Source organism: Sciurus carolinensis, chromosome 8, assembly GCF_902686445.1.
Source record: "Sciurus carolinensis chromosome 8, mSciCar1.2, whole genome shotgun sequence".
Taxonomy (NCBI): domain Eukaryota; kingdom Metazoa; phylum Chordata; class Mammalia; order Rodentia; family Sciuridae; genus Sciurus; species Sciurus carolinensis.
In genome coordinates this window covers 138,534,898-138,555,603 of record NC_062220.1, presented here as the reverse complement: position 1 = coordinate 138,555,603, position 20,706 = coordinate 138,534,898, and the positions used below count along the sequence as shown (strand labels likewise).

General features: G+C 62.0%; 1 protein-coding gene across 3 annotated transcripts in view; it reads right to left on the bottom strand.

The window, feature by feature from the left end:
* Positions 1-20,706, bottom strand: part of Aacs (acetoacetyl-CoA synthetase) — a 39,981-nt gene that overhangs the window by 15,186 nt on the left and 4,089 nt on the right. For 2 of the 3 annotated variants that reach the window (XR_007109824.1, XM_047561298.1), the window contains exons 2-9: positions 17,651-17,754; positions 16,235-16,355; positions 13,582-13,695; positions 10,553-10,650; positions 7,428-7,542; positions 7,031-7,112; positions 4,846-4,993; positions 1,772-1,852 (exon numbers count right to left, since the gene is read on the bottom strand). Coding sequence is in view for 2 of the 3 variants with exons in the window: in XM_047561298.1 (XP_047417254.1) it covers positions 1,772-1,852; positions 4,846-4,993; positions 7,031-7,112; positions 7,428-7,542; positions 10,553-10,650; positions 13,582-13,695; positions 16,235-16,355; positions 17,651-17,754 (863 nt within the window). In the remaining variant the exon portion in view is untranslated. The remainder of the gene's footprint in view (positions 1-1,771; positions 1,853-4,845; positions 4,994-7,030; positions 7,113-7,427; positions 7,543-10,552; positions 10,651-13,581; positions 13,696-16,234; positions 16,356-17,650; positions 17,755-20,706) is intronic. The other variant, XM_047561299.1, reaches the window with a different exon arrangement.

Below are 20,706 nucleotides of genomic sequence, written 5' to 3'. Positions count from 1 at the left end.
ACACATACATGCGCACATGCAATGTAACATTACACCTGTGCACACACCCATGGGCACACATGCACACGTGTATGTGCATGCACACATGTGCACACACACGTGCACACACACAAACATGCATGTGCATGCACAGGCCATGCACACGTTCATGCATGTACACATACACAGACACACATGCACACATTCCCATGTGCATGTGCACACACAGGCCTGCACAGCGGTGGTGCTGCAGAGAAACAGTACCAGAACGGCTGGTGCGGCTCCCAGGCCCTGGGAACACCCCCTCCCACCCGTGTCCTGCTGATGCTGCTTGGCATCCTCACCATATGTGAGTGGATAGAATTTTTAAGTTTTTAATTCTTTTCTTAATTAAAAAAAATTTAAACTCCAAAAATGTGCCCACAGGCCCGCCCACCATGCTCCCACCCACAGGGACTCTGGACCCATCTGGAGCACAGACAGGATGGCAGAGCAGGGGATGCTCAGCAGGGGCCTCGGCCTGGAGGGCAAAGGGCAGCTACTCCCCACGTGGGCGAGGACTAGGGGGCGCGCCCACCTGGGAGGACTCAGCGTCACCCAGCACCTGGGGTCACCTCTCCGTGGTGGGGACAGCTGGCAGGGGGAAGCTCCCTGAGCAGCGCCCTGCGTGGGTGGGTGAGGCCCGGGGCAGGGGCTCACAGACAGACGGGAAAGCCTGATGGGCAGGCCCACGGGGCCAGGCAGCCGTGGCCAGGCCTGTGGCTGGGACCCTCCTCCTGGCCCACCTCGGCCACACTGGCCTCCTCCTGCATGGGCCACAGCCCTGAGGACGGCCCTCTGGGACTCGGGCAGCACTCCTGGCAAGAGCCTGAGCTTGACCAGGCTGCTTAAGCAGGTGTCCACGCCCTGGCCGCGCCTCTCACAGTAAGGAATCAGCCCGGTGAGGAGGCCGTGGCTGGAAGGCCCAGCAGCACAGCCCTCAGGCACCCCACTGGCCAGCAAGGACGTTAAGGTGGGCCAATAAGTGACAGCACTGGCCTGGCCGGAGGCTGGGGACGCTCACAGCCAGCGCCTGAGGCTGCTGTTGCAACCAAGCTGGCAGAGCCCAGTCGGCCAGCCTGTGGGCAGGACGCTTCCAGAAACAAGACACCTTGGAGGGACCGCCGGGGACCTCCAGGCTCCCCCGTGGCGCCCTCCTCAGCAAAGCCCTGCCGCTGTCAGCTGCATCTCCCAGGAGGGCAGCTGAGGCCACACCGCCGGAGCGCAGGGGACCCACTCCAGTGCTGTCTGCTGGACTTCCTGCCCTGAAGGTGCCTGACAAGGACACAGCAGAGAATTGGCCAAGAGCCCGAAGTGCCCAGCCCTGTGCTCCATGTGCTGGACACAGCAGGGCGATCCTGTTGCTGGAAGAACCCCGGACCTTTTGGCCCAAGGCCCTCCCTCATTCGCAGCCGGGCGCAGAGAAAGCCAGGTGTCCTGCCTACGGTGCCCCCAGGGCTCCTGTGTCTGCAGGGGGCACAGCGGGGCCGCGCAGGGCAGGAACCTGCCTCCAGCACCTGCTTCCCAAAACCTCAGCACAGCCGTGCCGACCAGGAAATACAGCCAGATTGTTCCGGAACCTCGTGTTACTGGCGCTCTTGGAAAAGGCCAATTGAGCTCTCCTTCGGGTTAGACTCACTCCCTCGCACCCGCCCTGAACCTTCGCCTCCACCCCTGCACTCAGGGCCCCGTCCACCCCGCACCTGCCTGGTCCCAGCCGGCCCAGCAGGGGCCGAGGCCGGCGCGAGCTCACCGTGGTGTAGTAGAGCAGGACGTCGCTGTGGGTCATGTCGCTGTGCAGCAGGTGCTCCTTCAGGTGCTGGATGAGCGTGCCCTGCAGGGGCGGGACAGCACGGTGAGCATAGCACACAAGGCGCCTGCACCACCCGATGCCCACCTGGCCTCAGCCCGCGTCACTGCCCGCTGCCAGCTGAGCGGTGCTCCTGACAGAGGGAAGCCCTGATACGTCCCTGCCCACAGGCGCTTGGTGCCCACACCCTCGGAGGCTTGGCAGGAACCGAGGTCAGGAGGACAGGAGCAGCCTCACTGAGGCAGTGAGGCTACAGGCAAACAGCGCCCACCTGGGGCGGCACAGACTGCCCCGCGGCGGGCTCCCTGGAGGACAGGGCAGAGCAAGACTCCTGCTCAACTGCAAACCGTGCTCCGGGGGCCGCTCGGGACCCTGCTTCCAAGAGACACCCGATGGGACACCCGCCCCTCCACGCACCCTCCAGGGACCTTCAGGGTCAGGGTTCAGCAGCCACATGCCCGCAGGCCACTCCACAGTGCTCCAGAGTGTGGAGGCAGCAGGGAGCCCCGCATGCCACCCAGGAGGCCAGCTGCCCTGGGTCCACCACGACGCTGTCCTGCGTTCACCTTCTCACCGAGCGGCACCCTCAGGCCTTTATGAGTCTCCAGACGGCCACTGGGTTTTCCACGAACCAGAGAGCAGAGCGGCCCTGCCCCTTGGCCTCCCACTCCCAGCCTGGGTCCCACAGGAGACCGGAAGACAGACGGGGTGGCGGCCCTTCAATGCCCCTGGGAGGTGGAAGCTGGTACACAGGCCAGATCACCGTCCTTCAGACCAGTCCACAGAGGCAAGCGCTGGCCCCTGGTAAGCAGCCGCTGGCAGAGGGGCCATGGGGACTGGCCCAAGGCCCCGCGTGTCAGGAACCAGAGAGGCCCAGAGGTCAGGAACGAGCCAACTGGGGGAGCCGCCCGAGCGAGGGATCTGGAATCACCTGCCAGCAGAGCTCTGGTCCCAGACCTGTCTCCTGAGTGGCCCCACCACCAGGCAGTGACGAGACCTGCCACAGGGCAGGGAGCACACGGGGCTGCACGGAATGTGCCGGAGGGCCGGGCCTTTGCTGCAGCTCCGCAGCTGACTGCAGGACAGAGCGCAGGGACCAGGGCATGTGGGGCAGGACGGCCGGGCTTCACGGGAGCGCCAGGCCCGCAGTCACATGGCGTGGGCCGGCATCCTTCAGAGGAGAGCTCCAGGAAGGCCCTCGGTGAACACTGACGTTCACAACCCACCCGTCTGAAGGCCAAGGGACGCCAAGTGGCCGGCCTGTGGCCCCCACCACTGTCCTCCACGTGCGAGCAGCCGGCACGAACTGTCCGGGCCACAAGACCCCGTCGCCCACCTTCCTGCGCTTATTCCTCGCCCTCGGCACCTCAGAGGGCACAGAACAGAGCTCTGCTTCTTCACAGAACGTCTGCGCGTGGATCCTAGCGATCCATGTGGGCAGCTACTTCTCTCACTGTTAAACGTCTACGGCTGTCTGAAGCCTCCCCTAAGGACAGCAAGTGTAGGCAGTGGGTTTGGTGGGTCTCAAGAGCATGTGGGGACGCTGCTGGGACAGACCAGGGTCTGGAGCGCTCCCCCACTGAATCACACCCCAACATGAGCAAATGACTTCATATCCACCTATTTTGTTTGTACTGGGGATCGAACCCGGGGCACTCAGCCACTGAGCCACATCCCCAGTCCTTTTTTATATTTTATTTAGAGGCCACGTCTCACTGCGTTGCTTAGGGCCTGGCTAAGTTGTTGAGGCTGGCTTTCAACTCTCGATCCTCCTGCCTCAGCCCCCCAAGTGGCACGGCCACCGAGCCCAGGCTGGCAATTTACCTTTAAGGAAGGGAAGAGGAAGCTGCCCTGACACCTTCCATGGACCCAGAAACCAAGCCAGCGAGCCAGGAACGGGCCTGGTGCCCGTGCACCACGAGGCGAGGGCCGCCCAGCCCTGTGGCCTGCTCGCTGGCTGGCTCAGCTCGCTGTCAAGGTAACTCCCCAGACGGGAGGTGCGAGTCGGTGAGGACGGTAGCTGTGACTTTTCCTTGTCTTTCCGCGTCCTAAATACACCAGGCGTGATGGCGTTATGCATAAACGGCATCACCTCTACTACATTTCTTGTTCCTCTCCTTAAAAATGACAGGCCTGTGCAAAAGCCTCAAAAAACAACAGTGTGGTCACTCACATCGAGTCTTTCGAAGCTCTCTGTGCGGCCTTGTGAAGTCTCTAAATGGGCCCGCCACACTCGGGAACAGGCCAGCGCTGGCCTCGTGGGCAGGCACGACCCGGTCACACCGTCGACTCTGGGCACAGCCAGGCTGCTAGTGGCCAGGCCGGTGTGCGTGACAAGGACACTGCCCACACAGAGGACACTGCCCACGCAGCCTGGCCAGCCTCACTCCATAGAGGAAGTGGCTGTGTCACCAGGCTTGCATTCCAATCACTTCACAGCCTGCAGTTGGCCCTTGGGTGAGTCCGAGTCCAGGCAGCAGCGACGAGCCTGGATCTGGGGCCCAGCTGGCACTGAGCACGTGCTCCCGTTAGCTTCGCCCAGCATGGCAGGGAGGTGCTCCCCCGGCTTGCCACACCTTATGGCGTCACTAGTGGCCCTCAGGTGCCTGCCCACGGCGCTCAGTCAGAGGTGGGCCCTTCCACGCCCCCAGTGCATGTCCCAACACACAGGAGCAGGCTGGTTCCGAGCCTGACGTGCCGGCGTTCCTGTCCCCTTAACAGTCTGGCTCTTAAACACTGCAGGCCCCAAGCCCTCAGCTCGTGGTCCCCGCAGGGCCACAGCCTGCGGGTGGAAGTCGCTGTCTTGTGGTGACCTCCACACCCGTCCCCATGGTGGCAGGCGCCCCCGCGTCCCGACACTGCAGGCCTCTCACCTGGTCCAGTTCCAGGCTCCCCGGGGAGTGTGGCACCCTGGGGTCCCCGGCAGGGTGCCCGAGGACTCAGATGCCCCTGCGCTGCCAGCAGGGAGCCCGCTGTGTGAACCAGGCGGGGGCTGGAGGCCTTCCCAGGACACCTACCCCTGCCGAGTGCACCATGCACTTGGGAGCCCCGGTTGTGCCCGAGGAGAACATGATGAACAGCGGGTGGCTGAAGGGCAGCTGCTCAAACTCCAGCTGGGGGGCTTGCTCGCCAGGCCCGCTCGCCAGGAAGCCATCCAGAAACACGCTGCGGGCGGAAACACAAGACGGTGACACTCCGGACACTGCGCTGCGCTGACCCGGGCTCCCGCCACACACAGCGCCCGCGTCCGCCACAAGGCAGGCGAGCCTCTCCAGGGAGGCTCTAGGGGAGAGGCAGGGCCCATGCCAGGACCTGGAACTGACGGCAGGGAAATGGCTGCGTGCTGAGCATGTCAGTGGGCTCCGTAGCGTTGCTGCCGGGCTCTTCGGAGACTTAAGGGCCCTCGCAAGGCCGCGAGGGGGAGGCTCGCCCACAACCAACACCCCACCTGCTCAAACACTGCAGGAGCGGCTTTGGGGTTAGTGTGAGGTCTCAGCCCATCTCCTTTGCCCTTGGTCACCTGACCAGCCAGCTCTGCTTGCAGTGACCGCTCTAAGGGAGCACAGGCCTCTGAACCGAGGCCCCACGGGGAGGAGGGACTGGAGTAGGTGCCCCACCACAGCTCCAGTGACAACTGTATCCTAAGGCCCACAGCGTGAGATGCAAGTCTGTGTCCAGAAGCAAACGGGATTCGTCCAAGCGCCTGACTGCCTCACCCTAGGCTGACAGCACCGGATGTGGGTGGCCAAGAGCCATCAAAGGTGCCGCACAGACCTGTCTGCCAAGCTAGAAACAGCAGCAGGACTCTCGAAGCCAACCTGAGAAGGGGTTTCTATTGTGAGACCAGCAACATCAATCAGTCGTGTGAGCCTGGCCCTGTGCGTCTTTGCCAAATGGAACTTTCTCCCTTTCCAGGAAGTGGGTGGGAGTCGTCCCTCTCAGCCGGCAGCAGCGCTCGGAGAGTGACCTGGAGCAGGAGGCTGTGCCGGTAGGCACAGCAACCATGTCCCTAGGGAGAAGTCGCCTGTGGGGCAAGGAGGTTTAGGAAGGTACACCCTGCCCCCGGCTCCAGCGAGGAGCCAATGCAACCGCACGGTGACAAATAAGGTCACAGAGTGCTACCTACTCACTGGGCTCGGCACTTGCTTATTTAACCCTCACAGCCAGCCCACGAGTAAGGTGCGATCCCATTTTACAGATGGAGAAACTGAGGCACAGAGAGGTTAATAGGGCCGTCCTGCTGAGATCCACATGCAAGAAGGCTGGCGCTAGAGGCCACAGCCCTCCCCTTCTGTCACCCTGCTGGGAGCACACAGGACGCACTTCAAGGCCAGCAGGATGCCACCTCTGGACCCAAAGGGACAGCCACACCCCAATCTGCACTCCGCCCTCTGCTGCTGCCCACATGATGGACTCCCTGTATGGACACGTGCCTCACACCCCTCGGTGCCCAGGAGCACCCCCCACGAAACCAGGGGGCCAGACGTCACCTACGGTCTGCCTAACTAGCCTCAGCCACCCCTCCTCTCCTGGGTAACACAGAGACTCCTGCCATCTCTGAACAATCGCTTCCCATAGCCTCACGGGGCCACTCGTGGACCCTGCCAGCAGCCAGGTTAGAAGCTAAGGGGAAGGGTGCTGAGGGCCACCCTACCCCCAGCCTGTCCCACACGGTCTCCCGAGAGATCAAAGGAGCGCAGCCCTGAGAACCGGCCCATGCCAGCCAACCCACGCTGGGCTTGCTTCTTCTCTGCTCAAAATCAAGGTGCTCGCAGCTCTCCCTGGCACTCGAGACGGTGGCTTACAGCTTCTAAGTGCCACCAAAGCCAAGGAAGGTGCCACAGCCCCGGGGACCTGACTAGTACGCACACACACCCACATGTGTGTGTGCACCTCAGTTCCAAGGCAGAGCTGTGTGCCCGTCCAGGGAGCTGGGCCCTCCACCCAAGCCCTCCACAGCAAAGGGACACAGGCAGGACTGTGAGGACTCCTGGGACCCTCTGTTCTGCCCCTCTTGTGCCATGCGGCCTTGGGGGATTCGCTCTGGGGCCTCCAGGGCCCATCTACAAGGCAAGCACTTTCACCAAAACCTCCATTTCTAAACTGCCAGGGTGAGCAGAAAAGCCAGGGTACCTGCCAGGGAACTGCAGGGCCACACAGGGCTGCAGCGGGCGCCTGCGGGGCAGAGTGCTGGCTCCTTACCTATTTGGAATCTTGGAAATGTCAATTTGCTCCTGGGAGGAGACGTAAGGAATCACCACCACTTTCCTCAGATCAGGCAGTCCTGGAAGGAGAGGAGGGAACGCGGGTCGCAGGAGGAGCCCACCCAACTGCTGATCCCTTTTCACAGAATGAAACAGTCCAGACGGGAACGGAGGTGGACAGGAAGACCCCCGGGAGGCCCTCAGCTCTGGGAACACAGACTCTAGACTCTGGGAGGCTGGAATCTCTGCACTCACAGGGGGCGGGACTGGAGTGACAGATGGGGGCAGGTGGAACAGGACGGCAGGCGGGCCAGAGGGGAGGGGCGGGGAGGGGCGGGGGGAGGGGCTAGAGTGGGCGGGGCCTGGGCAGGGTGGGGCGGGGCCTGGCGCCCCACCTTTAACCACCCGCTGCAGCTTCTCCATGTGGCCGTGCTCCTTGCCGTTGTAGACCACGGCCTCCACCGAGAACAGGAGCTTCGGCTGAATTTGAGAAAACCGGTCCAGGACGCCCTGCAAGTGGGAGGAGCACATCGTTACTGGTCCAAAAGGCGGCGCCTTCAGCAGCCGGCAGAGGCACTGTGCTTCAGCGGCGAGCAAAGGCCGCACCACAGCCTGAGAGCCCACCCCACCCGGCCCAGGGCGCCTGCAGGAGACGGGAGTCCTGTGGAGGCTGCACCTGCAGCACCTTCCCTGCGCCACAGGCCCACGCTGTGCTTGGTTTTGCTTGGGATTTTTGTTTGTTTTTTTAAAACACTAACTTAATCATTTTTACAAAAGAAAGCACTTGGACTCTGGCCTCAGGACATGAGGCCCTGGTCACTGTCCTCCTCTTCAAGGCATCAGCCCCTTCCTCAGTGTCACCCCTGTGGGGCAAAGGCTGCTCCACACTTGGCCCTCCACTCGGCCCTGCCACAGGGAGGCCGTCCTTGGCTGAGAGACCTCTGCTCCAGCCCCAGCAGGCGAGTGAGAACTTCAGCACCAGCACCGCCTCTCCTGGCTCCTGCTGAGCCCCTCCCCCACCTCCCCAACCAGTCCCAGAAGCAGCCCTGAGCCCACGGGTGCCCCAACAGGTCACACCCAGCGGGGCCCTGCGTCCCCTCCTGGGCTCCCAGAGGTGCCCCCAGAATGCCGGCGCCAGCTCTTCCTGAAGGAAGCTTCCCTGAATCGCTTTCCCCAGGGAGCCCATCTTCTAATTGGGACCAGGCAGATCCATCTTTCCTGGACTTACTTCTGAGACCGTCACTGTGCAAATATCAGAGTACCCCACTCAGCCTGCGCTACGGCCACCACCCAGCCCGTGCTCCCCCGTCCCCAGGCTGCGTGGCCTTGGACAAGGCATCCTGCAGCCTCAGTCACCATCACCCCCTGTGCAACATGAGGCCCAGCACCCCAGGGCTCCCGTGTCCACAACCTCCCCATGCCTGGGACTCCAGGGTGGGAGTCTTGGCTTAGCAGGGAAGAGAACTGCTGCAGTAAACTGCTGGCACTGCCAGGAGTCCATGCAGTGGGCACCACCTCCACAGTGCTAGGCAGGCTCCTTGGACCCTCTGGGCCCCAGGAGAGGGGGACCCACAACGTGGATGCAGTGGGCGCTGTACAGGTGCCGCGGCCAGGACTGTAACCAGCCAGGCTGCCACGAAGGCCCCAAGCACAGGGAAGGTCACCACGGACCCCTCGCACTTCCAACATGAGGAGCCCAAGATGGAGCGGGGACTCCACACCACGCAGAGACCACCACCAAAACGAGAGTATCCCCAGAGTCGGGCAGAGACACGTCCCAGCAGGAAGGCCTTTCCTGACCCTGAGACAGGCCTGGCATTCGCAGCTGGCGCCAAAGACACGGAGAGCAGAGCCCTGCCACCACCTAGTGCCTCCGTCAGTGAGCACACGCCTCACACCATGCGGCTCCAGGCAGCTGATTCCAGAGACCCCCAGACCAACAACGGGAGCCAGGGAAGGATGCTCCAGGAAGGCATGGAGAGCCCTCATCGAAACCAGGTCCTCCTGAGATGGGCAGAACCCGCTGCAGCCACCAGGGGCTGCAAGGTGACATCGCACAGCATGAGGACCCAGCAGGCAGGGCACCGTGAGAACAGGGTGGGCCGGCAAGGGCTCTGAAGGCTCCCGCTCCACCCCGAGGCCCTGCTGCCCGCGGGGCTGACCCCAGGGGCTCTGCGGCAGGTCCCTGGTCAGGCTGAACTCAAGCCCCAAGCCGAAGAGTCACCCGAGGTAAGAGCTGCCATTGACTCAAACGGCGCCACGTCCCAGAAACGGCACCCTTTCGGAGCCCCTCTCCATCCGAGGACATGGAGCTCGGCCCAGGTACGCAGTCTGGCCTGCCTGTGTCCCCAGGCGCCGCTGCCTCCTGTCCTCTGAGGCCCTCCTCTTCCCTCCACACACAGCCGCCCGAGACCTGAGGGACCCGGGAGCAGCAGTGTTCCCTCCTGCAGGGAACACCCCGGCCCCACACAGCTCAGACGGTTCCCATAGAGGGCCTGGGGCTTGGGCCAGTTCTCCCTGACCCACCACATCCAGCCGCCAAGCAGGCCTCCACCCCCAACTCAGGCCGTGGGGCCCCGAGGCCTCTGGGCCGAGTCCTCCTCCTCGCTGTAACTCGAAGAGCAAGCCTGGAAGCAGACCTGAGTTTCCAAGCACACAACTGGAGAGCCAGGCCACCAGAACCACAGCGCACGGAGCCCCAGCAGCACCAGGAACTGCCCGCGGCCACCCGGCAGCCTCTGAGTGCCCCACGGGCATGAACCCCTTCACACCTCTCTCTGAGATGAGGGGCCTGAGGTCAGAGAGGAAGGAAACCTGCCCAGACACAGGGCCAGCAGGCCAGGCCAGCCCTCGCTGCTGGGCCACCAGTGCACGGTGCCGGGACCTGGCCTGGGACAGAAGCAAGGACAGCAGTGGAGGACACAGGCACCCCTGTCCCCCCGTAAGGCCACGTCCTCGTGCTCTGCCCTGGCTGGGGAGTAGGAACCAGGCAGGCCTCGTTCTGCGGTGGCTTCATGCATCCCATGGGTGGGTGGCCCTAGTGCCTGGGCTGCTCTGGACAACTGGACAGGGCAGGGTGGGGGTGCAGAGGGTAACCCAGAGCGCCCACCCACAGAGGGATGGGAAGAGTCGCAGGCCACACAAGAAGCCCCCTGGTCTGCAAGCAGCACTGAGCAGGGACCCGGACAGTGTCCACAGAGCACCTTTTGGGACACTCACGGGGCCCAGATCCCAGGGAGGAACGCAAGCGGCCTCCGGGTAGACCTGACGTCGATGGCCGACGGTCGGGACACCAGGACTAAGGAAAGGAAAGGAAGCGAGAACGCACTTGCTTCTAAGTTTAACGATAAGATTCAAGAGTGCTCTGTGCGCCGTGTGGCCCTGGGCTCCATCCCCGCACCGGGGATGGGAGGCCACTGCGCCTGACCACCGGCCCTGCTCGATCTGCCCCACAGTCCGCTGGGACTCCGCACACCCCGCCGTGGCCCCACCGGGACTCCTGGCAGCAGGACCAACTCACATTCACTCCGAAGTCGGGGGACGTGGAGCTCCAGATGGCGCCAATGCTCGCTGCGGCCAGCATGGCCTCCACTGCGTGCTCGCCGTTGGGTAAGTAACCTGTCAGCAGGAGAAGGCCTGGGTTTAGGTCGTGTCCAGGCAGTGGGCCCCCAGGACTGTCCCTGGAGCACCGGCCAGGGTGGAAGGGGGCTGCTGCTGCGTAGTGAAACCGCCTCCCACCAGGCTTCCCACTTCCCCGACCCCCACGTCCATCCTCCGCGTATAACCAGAGTGACCTGGTGGCCCTGTGGCCAGCCCTGCCCTTGCTGGCCTCTCCTCTGCCCCTCGCCCTGGTCACGGCAGCCTTCTCTCACCCCTCGGCTGTTCCCGGCCCCTCCTGCCCAGGGCCTCTGCATGGCCACCTGCTCCCCTGAGCACCCCACCACTCGCCCGGCCTCCCCCGGTCCCTCAGCTCGCAGCTCGGGTGGACTCCCCCGGAGAGATCTTCACGGAGCCATGAGCTGGGGTCCCCCGGCTCCTGCCCACAAACACAACGCACTCCTCTCCTGCCAAGCCCACCCTGACACGTGAACGGTCACATGCTGACAGGTCTCGCGGAGGGAGGGCTCTGCCTCGTGCTTGGCTTTACCGAGCGCTGCCCACGCCCGGCAGAGCAAGGTCCCGGGTATTTGCTGGCGGATGGATGGATGGAGGAACAGACAGGGACAGATTCGTGGATGGCTGGACAGGTGTCAAGGGAGGGAGGGGAGATGAGGAGACGAGCAGAGGCCAGACTCAGGTGGCATCTGCGGGCAGAGCAGGCTACTGCTGTGTCCCAGAAGGCTGGCTCCACCACAGAGCAGCAGAGAATGTCCACCGCCAGAGACCACGGTCACTGAAACAGACTGATGCACACATTCCCAGGGATGGACCTGGGCACCAGGCGTCGGGAGTAGAAGGGCCTCAGCCAAACGCCTTGCCTGGTCCCCAGGGTCCCTGACAGACCCCTCCCTCTGCCCGTAGCAGCCTGCACCTCTGTTCTCTGGGCTCGGGCGGCTGCCCTGCCAGGCCTGAGGCCCCGCCGGCCAGGGCCAGGCCCCAGCGAGCTCGCTGAGCCGCCCAGGGAAGAACCTCGGCGGTGCTGCTTCCAAGGGCAGCAGGACTCGCGGCCCAGGGGAGGCTGCGAGCTCAGTGACACCCTGGCAACTGACAGCACCAAGCAGCCTGCCCCTCTCCAAGCCCAGCAGCCACACAGGACACTGCAGGCCACAGCCAGCGGAGCTGGGCCCAGGTGCCACGGAGGCCCCCAGAGCCCCTGCCCATTCGGCCCCCTCTGAACCATTTCCTGATGTCCCTTCAGGGAACACAAAGGCCCCAGCTGGCAACTGTGCTCAGGGAAAATCAGTTTCCAAGCTGAGGTCCACGAGAAGGACGGGGCCTGAGCCGGCCTGGCTCTGAAGAGCCCTGGGCTCTGCAGCCAGCGCCACCTCAGGGAAGCCCTCCTGGAGCTCAGCTGCCCAGGCCCCGCTCGCTGCTCTCAGGAGTGCGCTTCAAATGGAGACTCTAAAAATGAAAACTGGATCCGGGACGAGGCCCAGAGGCAGAGCCCTCGCCTCGGTCCAGGGAGGCGCTGGGTTCCACGTCGGTACGGCAAAAATACGTAAGAAGTAAAATAGGACTGGAGGGAAGACATAAATGGAGCAGAGGAGAAGCCTCTGCGTCGTCCTGCGGAACAGGAACAGGAGCTGCTTCAACGGACAGAGAGCAGCGAGGCCTGAGCACACCAGGAGCTCCTGCGTGGCCACGGCAGCGCTCGGGCCACGCTCCAATGCAGAGGCCCACTGTGCACAGCTCTCTGCAGAGCCACACGTGTCCCCGGGACCTCGGCGTCACAGGGACCACAAGAAGAATGAAGCAGAGCTGGGAGGGCAGTGGACTCATGGGAGGAGGCCAGGCTGGGGCCAGCCTCCTGGGAGTCACACTCGAGCACCTGGATGTGTGGGGGGGCCCGTGGAACGTCATCGAGAGCACGACGGGGTGACCAGGCAGGTCCCGCCCCGGCCACCAAGAGCAGCTGAGCAGAGCTCCAGACCAACCCGAGCAGACAGGCCCCAGGCAGCCGCGTCCCTGGCTCACAGCATGGGGCCACCGTTGTCTCTCGGCAAACATGGCTGAAGGCCTATTTGCAGAAGTCCCCTGGGGGAGGCACACCCCGGACATGCCCCGAGCCCCAGCCCTGCCAGCAGCCCCTCCAGCCACTGCCTGGCCCTGGCCCTCATCCCACTACCCTGGGGGGTGGAGGCAGGGAGGTCAGGAGCCCGGAGCCCCACCGCAGGGAAGAGAGCCACCTCACCCCTACCGTGTCCCATGCACGCCCCCCCACCTCTGGCCAACCGGAGCGCCACACTCGGCCATGAATTTTCCCCAGGCATCAAGGTGAAAGGAAAACTAAGAAAACACTTAAACTGCTCTTGGCAGGAAACTGCATCTTGTCACCCAAGGGGAACAGGAAGGCCCAGCTCAAGGAAGGGGCAGGAGCCAGGCCTCAGGCCCTGCTCACGTCTAGGGCTCTAGCCCCAGCCCCTTCCAGGGCAGCCCCCAAGGGGCCTCACCCGGCCCTGGCAGGTCCTGCCGAGTCTCTGGCCTCTACACACCCCCCTCCTCCTGCTCCCCGGGTCACAGGGAAAGGTGGCCAGAGGGGTCACATCAGGAAGCCCTGGGGAGGGCAGCGAAGGTGGACCAGCCTTTCGGGATCAGCCTTGGACTGGCCCACCCTGCACTCGACAGCTCTGGCCGCTGCCCAGATGTCCCTTCAGCTCCTGCCCCGGCACAGGGCTGACTCTACACATGCCACGGCTGGTGCACACCCTGGCTGTCCTTGGAACGGACCTAGGCTGGGGACAGAGCAGGGACCTGAAGAAAGCAGAGTCCTCCTTCACATGCAGGCACTCCTTCACAGGGACCCCAACCCACTCCACCTAGTGGAGCGGCCTCTCCCCCCTCGCCCACATGCTGCCCGGTCCCCAGACCACTGCCATGCAGGACACCTACCGACCACCCGGTCCCCTTGCCTCACGCCCATCTTCCTCATGGCCGCTGCGAACAAAGCCACCTGCTGCCTCAGCTCTTCAAAAGTCACCTTCACGATTTCCTCCTTGCCCTCCCCTGGGAGAAGAAAAGGACAAACGGTATATAGGCTATTCCCAAAAGAAAGGTCCCCTGGGCCAGGCGTGGGCACACGCCCATGATTCCAGCAACTGGGAGGCCAAGGCAGGAGGCACAAGTTCAGGCCCAGCCTCAGCAACTTAGTGCGACCTGGTCACTAAATAAAATACAAAAGGGTGCGGATGTGGCTCTGTGGTCATGCGCCCCGGGATTCAGTCACCTGTAAAGCAAAAAACTAATAAATGAATAGCAGCGTGCGCTTGCTGTAGAAAAGCTGACCTTGTGGGGGTGGTATAAATAAGAATTAAACAGCCACCTCACTAGTCACCAAAGCAATGTGTTTCAAAACACAGAGATTCTAATTTGCACCTGACAGACAGGCAGGGACGCACGGCAGGGGCCACAGCCTTGCCCGCACCAAGGGGGCTGCCCTGGCTCAGCCCTGCACGGCCCTCCCACACTGGCCAGGCCCGGCCTGAGTAACCAGCAGAGTATCGTGGACACCAGAGTGACCTCTGGGCCTTGGTCAAGAGAGACAGCCAGATCCCACGTGGCTCGCTGTGGGGAAGCCACCCGCCGTGTGAGAGGCTGTGGGGTGAGGGTGAGGGTGAGGCCTCGGCCGCTGGCCCTCCTGCTGACCTTCAGGAGGACAGCACGCGGCAGGCGCTCTCCCGTCAGCCCAGGATCCTCTCCCCTGTCAAGAGTCAACAGCCTGAAATCACTCCTCAAAGGTCCACGTGCCGTGGGGACCGCTGGCCTGACAATGTGAACTGAAGGGCTGGACCTGAGGGACACCCTGCCACAAGGGCTGGGGGGGCAGAGTCGTGCTGGGGGAGCAAGGGCCAGAAACACCGCAAGGAGACCCAATGGCCAGGCCCCGAGCCCAGGTGGCCGACTCAGTCCCTCTCAAGCATGGTGGCCGAAGCCTTCCCTGAGGAGTTCCCAGGTACAGCGTCATCTGCCCCGTGCGTGGGAGGAGAGGGGCAGGGCACACCAGCACGGTGCCCACTGGGCCTCCTGAACCTGTGATGGGCTGACAGCTCTGGCTCCGTGAGAACATTCTAGGCCAGACTCTCAGGGAAATGACCAAACAGACTCCATTCTGCTCTGAGACTCCACGTTATGTAGGAAGTAAGCTTCTCCCATGGGAACACCCCAACTCTGTGCCCATCCTCAGTTACTTGGTGTGACATGTTTAATAATAAACAATGGCAACTCCTATGTAGTGAAAATTGCTCTCTTTTGATCCTATTGCTCCTAAACAATGTACCATGTGAACAGTGATCGTGTGGATGTTAGCAGCCATTCTTTGGTTTGTACCTAGGTAGGGTCATTCTGACCCACTTCCCCCTCTGTTGATGATCTCATGATGTTAGTTTGTAATCTCGAATCAGCAACAGACACTTATGATTGATGTGGTTTTTGGTATAAGAACCCCTACACCCTGTGGTCGGGGCTGTTCTCCCAATAGCCATTTTTTGGGGCGTTGTGTGAGACAGTCAGCGGCCGGCTTAATAAAGACTCTCAGATTTGGACTTTTCAGTGGTGACCGGTCTGTTCTTAAGTCGCGCCCCATAACAAACCCACCCTGAGCCGGGGGCGTGCAAAAGAAGGCACCTGCCTGGGCCACCAGGCACCTGGGGCGGGGCAGGAGGAGACCAAGGGTGCCCAGTTCCGTCCCTCCAGAACCTGCGGGGCAGCCCTGGGAGACAGTGGCTGTCCCCAGCACCCACACAGGCTGCTCCTCAGTCCACGTCACAGAAGATTCACGAGTGACAGCTGCCACCTTCCAGCAGGAGAACCAGGACCTGGGAAGCATCAGGACCCAGGAGAGGTGCCAACGCGCAAGATCCTAGCGCCCAGTTCTCCACCGCCAGGGCCTGGGGCAGGGCAGGTCCAGGAGCCCGAGGGGGAAGCAGAAAGTGCCCTTTCCCTGCAATGGGATGTCACCAGGGCACTGAAGGAACGAAGGGGACACTCACGACATGGACAGGCCCAGAAAGCCTGATGCTGAGGGAAAGGGCCAGACACAGAAGGCCATGGAGCCCCCTCGGTCACCCGGGCAGTGGACGTTCCCAGACAGAACAGATGGGGGCTGTGGGCTGGAGGGGCCGGCAGCTGACCGGGTCCTGGCCACACCGTGGACGCCTGGCGACCTCAGCTGAGTGGAGAAACTGCCTTGGTCAGGCCGCACCCAGGGCGTCTCTTACTAGGACGCGGGAGCCTGGCGGTGTTCACTTGGACGTTCTTCCAGAGACTTCTCAGTGCCACGCTGAGGCTCAACCTTCTCTCAGGAGGAGAGGCCGACAGGGAGAGGTTCCGGCCACGGTTCTGCCACGTGTCCAGGTGCCTCCACGGCTCCTGGCTCTCCCGCCCCAGTGGAAACCAAGTCTCTGTGCTCGGGGAAGCGCCAGCCTGTCCTGCGGCCACCCTAGCTGCGGTTACTGCGTTCGTCGGGGCCTCTCCAAGCCCTCCGTGCCCCCGTGTGCACGCTATGCACCACCAGAACCCGGGGACCGGGGTGGCCCTCAGCACTCACTGGCCACATAGAGGGCGACTCTGTCGTTGTCCGCATGCCGCAGGAGGTTTTCTGCGTAGTTGAGACGGCTGCCTCTGAACCACTCGGGGACGTCTGCGATCCCTTTCGATGTGTCCACGACCTGCAGAGACAGAACACCAAGGTGCGTCCACACGCACACACACTCGCACACACTCAGGAGCTCCCTGCCGTGAGCAGGTGAGAGCGACTTCTGGGAAGGTGGGGAGGCTGGGAGGCTGGGGAGGCTGGGGAGGCTGGGGAGGCTAGGGAGGCTAGGGAGGCTGGCTCGCCCATTGCCCAAAGCTTTGTCAAGTCATTTTGTTTTGTTTTATTTTTTTGGACCAGGGATTGAAACCGGGGGCGCTTAACCACTGAGCCATATCCCAGCCCTTTTTATATCTTCATCTCGAGACCAAGTCTTACTAAGTTGATGAGGCTGGCTTTGAACCTGCGGTCCTCCTACCTCAGCCTCCTGAGCTGCTGGGAGTCATGTCATTCCAGGGAATGAACTGTGAACTAAGGTTTGAAACTGAACACAGAAGTTCATGCAAGGAAATCCACTCTTCCAACAGGGGTTTACCAAGCACCTCATTTAGTCACTGAGGACGAAGTGAAGAAGCTGCCGGGCTCCTGTGGCAGGCTCTACCCAGACACTCGCAAACCGGAGAGAAGTCCCTGCCCCGCCCCTTCCCCTCAGCTCTCAGGAAGCGGGACCTTCCTCTCCTCGGGCACCAGGACCCTGACTTACTCCTCACAGTGCCGAGAAGGCGAACCTCAGAGGGTTTGCGACAGACAGTGAACTCTACTTCCGACAGCCGGACTCCCTCTTCCCAGGTGTTTACTGATACTTAGTGTAAGGAGTTGAAAGTTCTTTAAAATCCAGGTCAGAAAAGTGAAACTACCGAGAGTTTAAATTACGACGACAATGTGGATGTGCTTACTACTTCTGAACCATACACTATAAAATCGCTACGATGGTAAATTTCATATGCCTTTTATAATCAAAACAATTTTAATAGAGTTGAGTGAGGGGGCACGTGCCCATAATCCCAGCAGCTGGGGAGGCTGAGGCAGGAGGATCACAAATTCAAGGCCAGCCTCAACAACTTAGCAAGGCCCTAAGCAACTTAGGGAGACCATGTCTCTAAATAAAACATACAAATGGGCTGGGGACATGGCTCTGTGGCTAAGCACCCTGAGTTTACTACTTGGCAGGGTTCAAGCTCCAGACAGGGCCTGGGGTCCACACGGCAGAGCACTCACAGGTAGCAGGCCCTGGGGGCGGTGGGGGGCCTGTCTAAGCCTGCTCTCCAGGGCCTGGGCTTTTCCCCAATGAAGTGAGGTTTAAAAGAAGACACGACCCAGCGCTGGGCCGAGTCAGCGTCTCGCCGAGGTGTGCAGGCAGGATCTCCTTACCTCGTCGTAGGTGCGCGAGAACACGATGCCGCTGAATTTCCAGAACTCTGCCCAGAAGTCTGAGTACGACTCCACTGACCAGTGGTACAGGGCATCGTAACTCTCTAGAAACAGACGGGAATGGCTCACAGCTCAGCAGGAACGACATGGCCGAGGAAGGAGCGGGCCGGGAGGAGCCCACTCCCTGGAGCACGCCCTGTGCCACCTGTCCCCAGAGGAACCTTCGCCCGGAGCCAGGTGTTCCCCACCTACACGGCAGGATCAAGCCCCCAGCCTGTGGTGAGGATCTAAATGAGCACGTGTTTCGTTTGTTTGTTTTTTGTTTCCGCAACGCCACAGTGCTGGGGACTCGAACCCGGGCCTGGAGCATGCGAGGCAGGCACTCTCCGTGATAGGCTATGTCGCCAGCACTAAATGAGCACATGTGTGAAGAGCTTAGCGCGGGGCCTGCGGGGTCCGGAACCCAGCAGAACCGTGCTCAACGCACTGAAAGGCGCGGGCCAGACCGCTAGCGGGTCGGGGGACTTCCTGCCAGGACAGTCCCAGGGGAGGGGCTGCTCTATTTATTGTGGTTTCTGAGTAAGACATTCGTGTGATTTAGATTTACGAAAATATGACAAGCCTCCCTCCCACATCCCACAGCCATCTCCCTGTCCTGGGCCAGAGACCGCGCTCACGGGGATTCTCGGGTCTTTGCAGAGACGCGGTGACGTTCCCCTCCCCAACCTTCCACTCGGGCAAGCCCACTCGTCACCTCAGACTCCCGTCCTGGTATCTTGGGGACAGCTCCTCTGCCGCTGGGTACTTCTAATCTCATATGTTTTTTTTTTTTTTTGGCACTGTGGACTGAGCCCAGGAGCAGTCTGCCGCTGAGCCACTGCCGTGGCCCTTTTTATGTTTTTTTATTTTCATACAGGGTCTCACTAAGTCGCCCATGCTGGCCTCCACCTTGGGATCCTCCTGCCCTGGCCTCCTGAGTCACCAGGTTTATAGGTTCATGCACCCCCACGTCTGGTCCTAGTGCTTCCAACAGGATGTTACATCCATTAGCATTTCCAAATTCAGAAAGGACAGCTGTCTCTGGGCACAGTCCACCTCAGTCACTCGTTCACCTGAGATCACTAGCTAGCGACATTTCCTCTCCCTTCTCCCACAGAGACTGCGGGAGAGAGAAGGCGTGTGCACAATTCTGTATCACAAACGCAGCCTGCTTTACTGCTGCGCTGTCACCGGTGCGTGTCACTGAAGACACACCACATGCCCCTCTGTGTCACCGTGCAGGAGTTCCCTGCACATCCCACCTGGTTCAGTGAAAAAACTACTGTCCCTCCAGGCGCAGGGGCGCACCCCTCAGTCCCAGCAGCTTGGGAGGCTGAGGCAGGAGGATCACAAGTTCAAAGCCAGCCTCAGCAACTTAGTGAGATCCCATCTCAAAATTTAAAAAGACAGATACTTTTTGTTTGCCTGCTTGCTTGCTTCAAGGGGCTGAGGATGTAGCCCACGCCATCAGGATTGAACTGGGAACTCGGCTTCTCTGTAAAACTGCCCCTGCTGGCCGAGGACTTCACCCCTCCAAGTGACAGGGTCCAGGGGGACTAACCAAAAGGGACCAGCGATCCCTGCGGCAGAGGACCCCAGAGGCTGGGCTCTGCAGGACCAGGCGAAGGCCTGCTGGGGGGACACTGGGACAGCAGGAGATGGCCATCAGCACAGGAGGACAGCGCTGCAGAGCTCTCACGCTGTCCACCAACCAACACCACTCCTCCTCACAGCGCCCAGGCCCGAGGGGCAGAGGGGAAGAGGCCTGGTGACCTCTGACCTTCACTCCTCAGGCTGCTGGACTTGAGAGGAGAGGGCCCGGCCTGGCCTGGCAGCAGGGACAGTCTGGATACTCGGGCCCCGGTGCGGCCTGCTGGCGTGGGCAGGGCGAGGGACGCAGATCGCCCACCCTGAGGGAAGGGGGCTCAGAGTCAGGCGATCACAACCAGGGCAGAGGCCAGGGGCTTTGGGGTCCAAGCCCAGAAAGCAGGGAACGCGGTTCACAGCAACGATGGCCACGCCTCCTCCGGGCCCCAGACAGCACCCAGACCAGGAGGTCCGTTCGGGAGGCAGCATGGACGGCGCCTCTGGCAGGCTGGGGCTGGCCCCCACTCAGGCCACTCCATCTCGGCGACTCAGTTTCCCTCAAGGGTCACCTTGAAACGACTGGCCGGAAGGCAGGGTTCCCCCACGTGGGTGGACAGTTACCCCGGCTCCAGCCTCAGGGGGCCCTACCCCTGGGCAGGCCGCTCCCTGGGCCTTGGCACAGGCAGCCACGGAGGCTCCTTCAGAAGGTTCTTGCGAGGATCTGGGAGGCACTGAATGGCAGGGCACTCGCCCAGCAGGCCCAGGCCCCAGGCTGATCCTCAGCACTGCAAAGCAATGAACGCGGAGCGAAAGGCTCTTTCAGAGACGCAGTGCTGCACACCTGCAAGCCCAGCCACCTAGAGGCTGAGCGGGAGGAGCGCGAGATGGAGGCCAGCCTCCACAACTTGGTGAGACCCCGTCTCAAAAAAGAAAAAAACAAAAAATAAGATGGGGCTTGGGATGCAGCTCCGTGGTGGCGCAGCCCTGGGGTCATCCAGTGCTGCAAAACGAGCAAACAGCAAAGGTCACAGGCTGTGGCGAGGACCATCAGGGCGCAGGCTCCCGAGTTCACTGGGTTCTCTCTGGTGGGCGATCTGACACGTCACCTCTCTAGGCCTCAGTCTCCTCCTCCCTGAGAGGAGGGTGAAGGTGCCTGTCCAGGGTCACTGAGTCAGAACACAGGACCTGCTAGGTCTGCTCAGCAGAGGGAGGTGCCCAGAGGCGTGGCCCGGTGTCACCCCACCATCTGCAAGGAGAGAGCGCTCCACCCACAGTGCACAGCAGCCAGGCCACGCGGAGGGAGGTGCAGCCGGGACAGTGCTAATTAGCAGGAGGACCACCCCCTGGTCCCTGGTCCCTGGTCCCGGGTTGGGAGGGAGTGAGGCAGTCCCGGGCGCTCCTCGGCGAGGCAACCCTGGCACCGTGGGGAG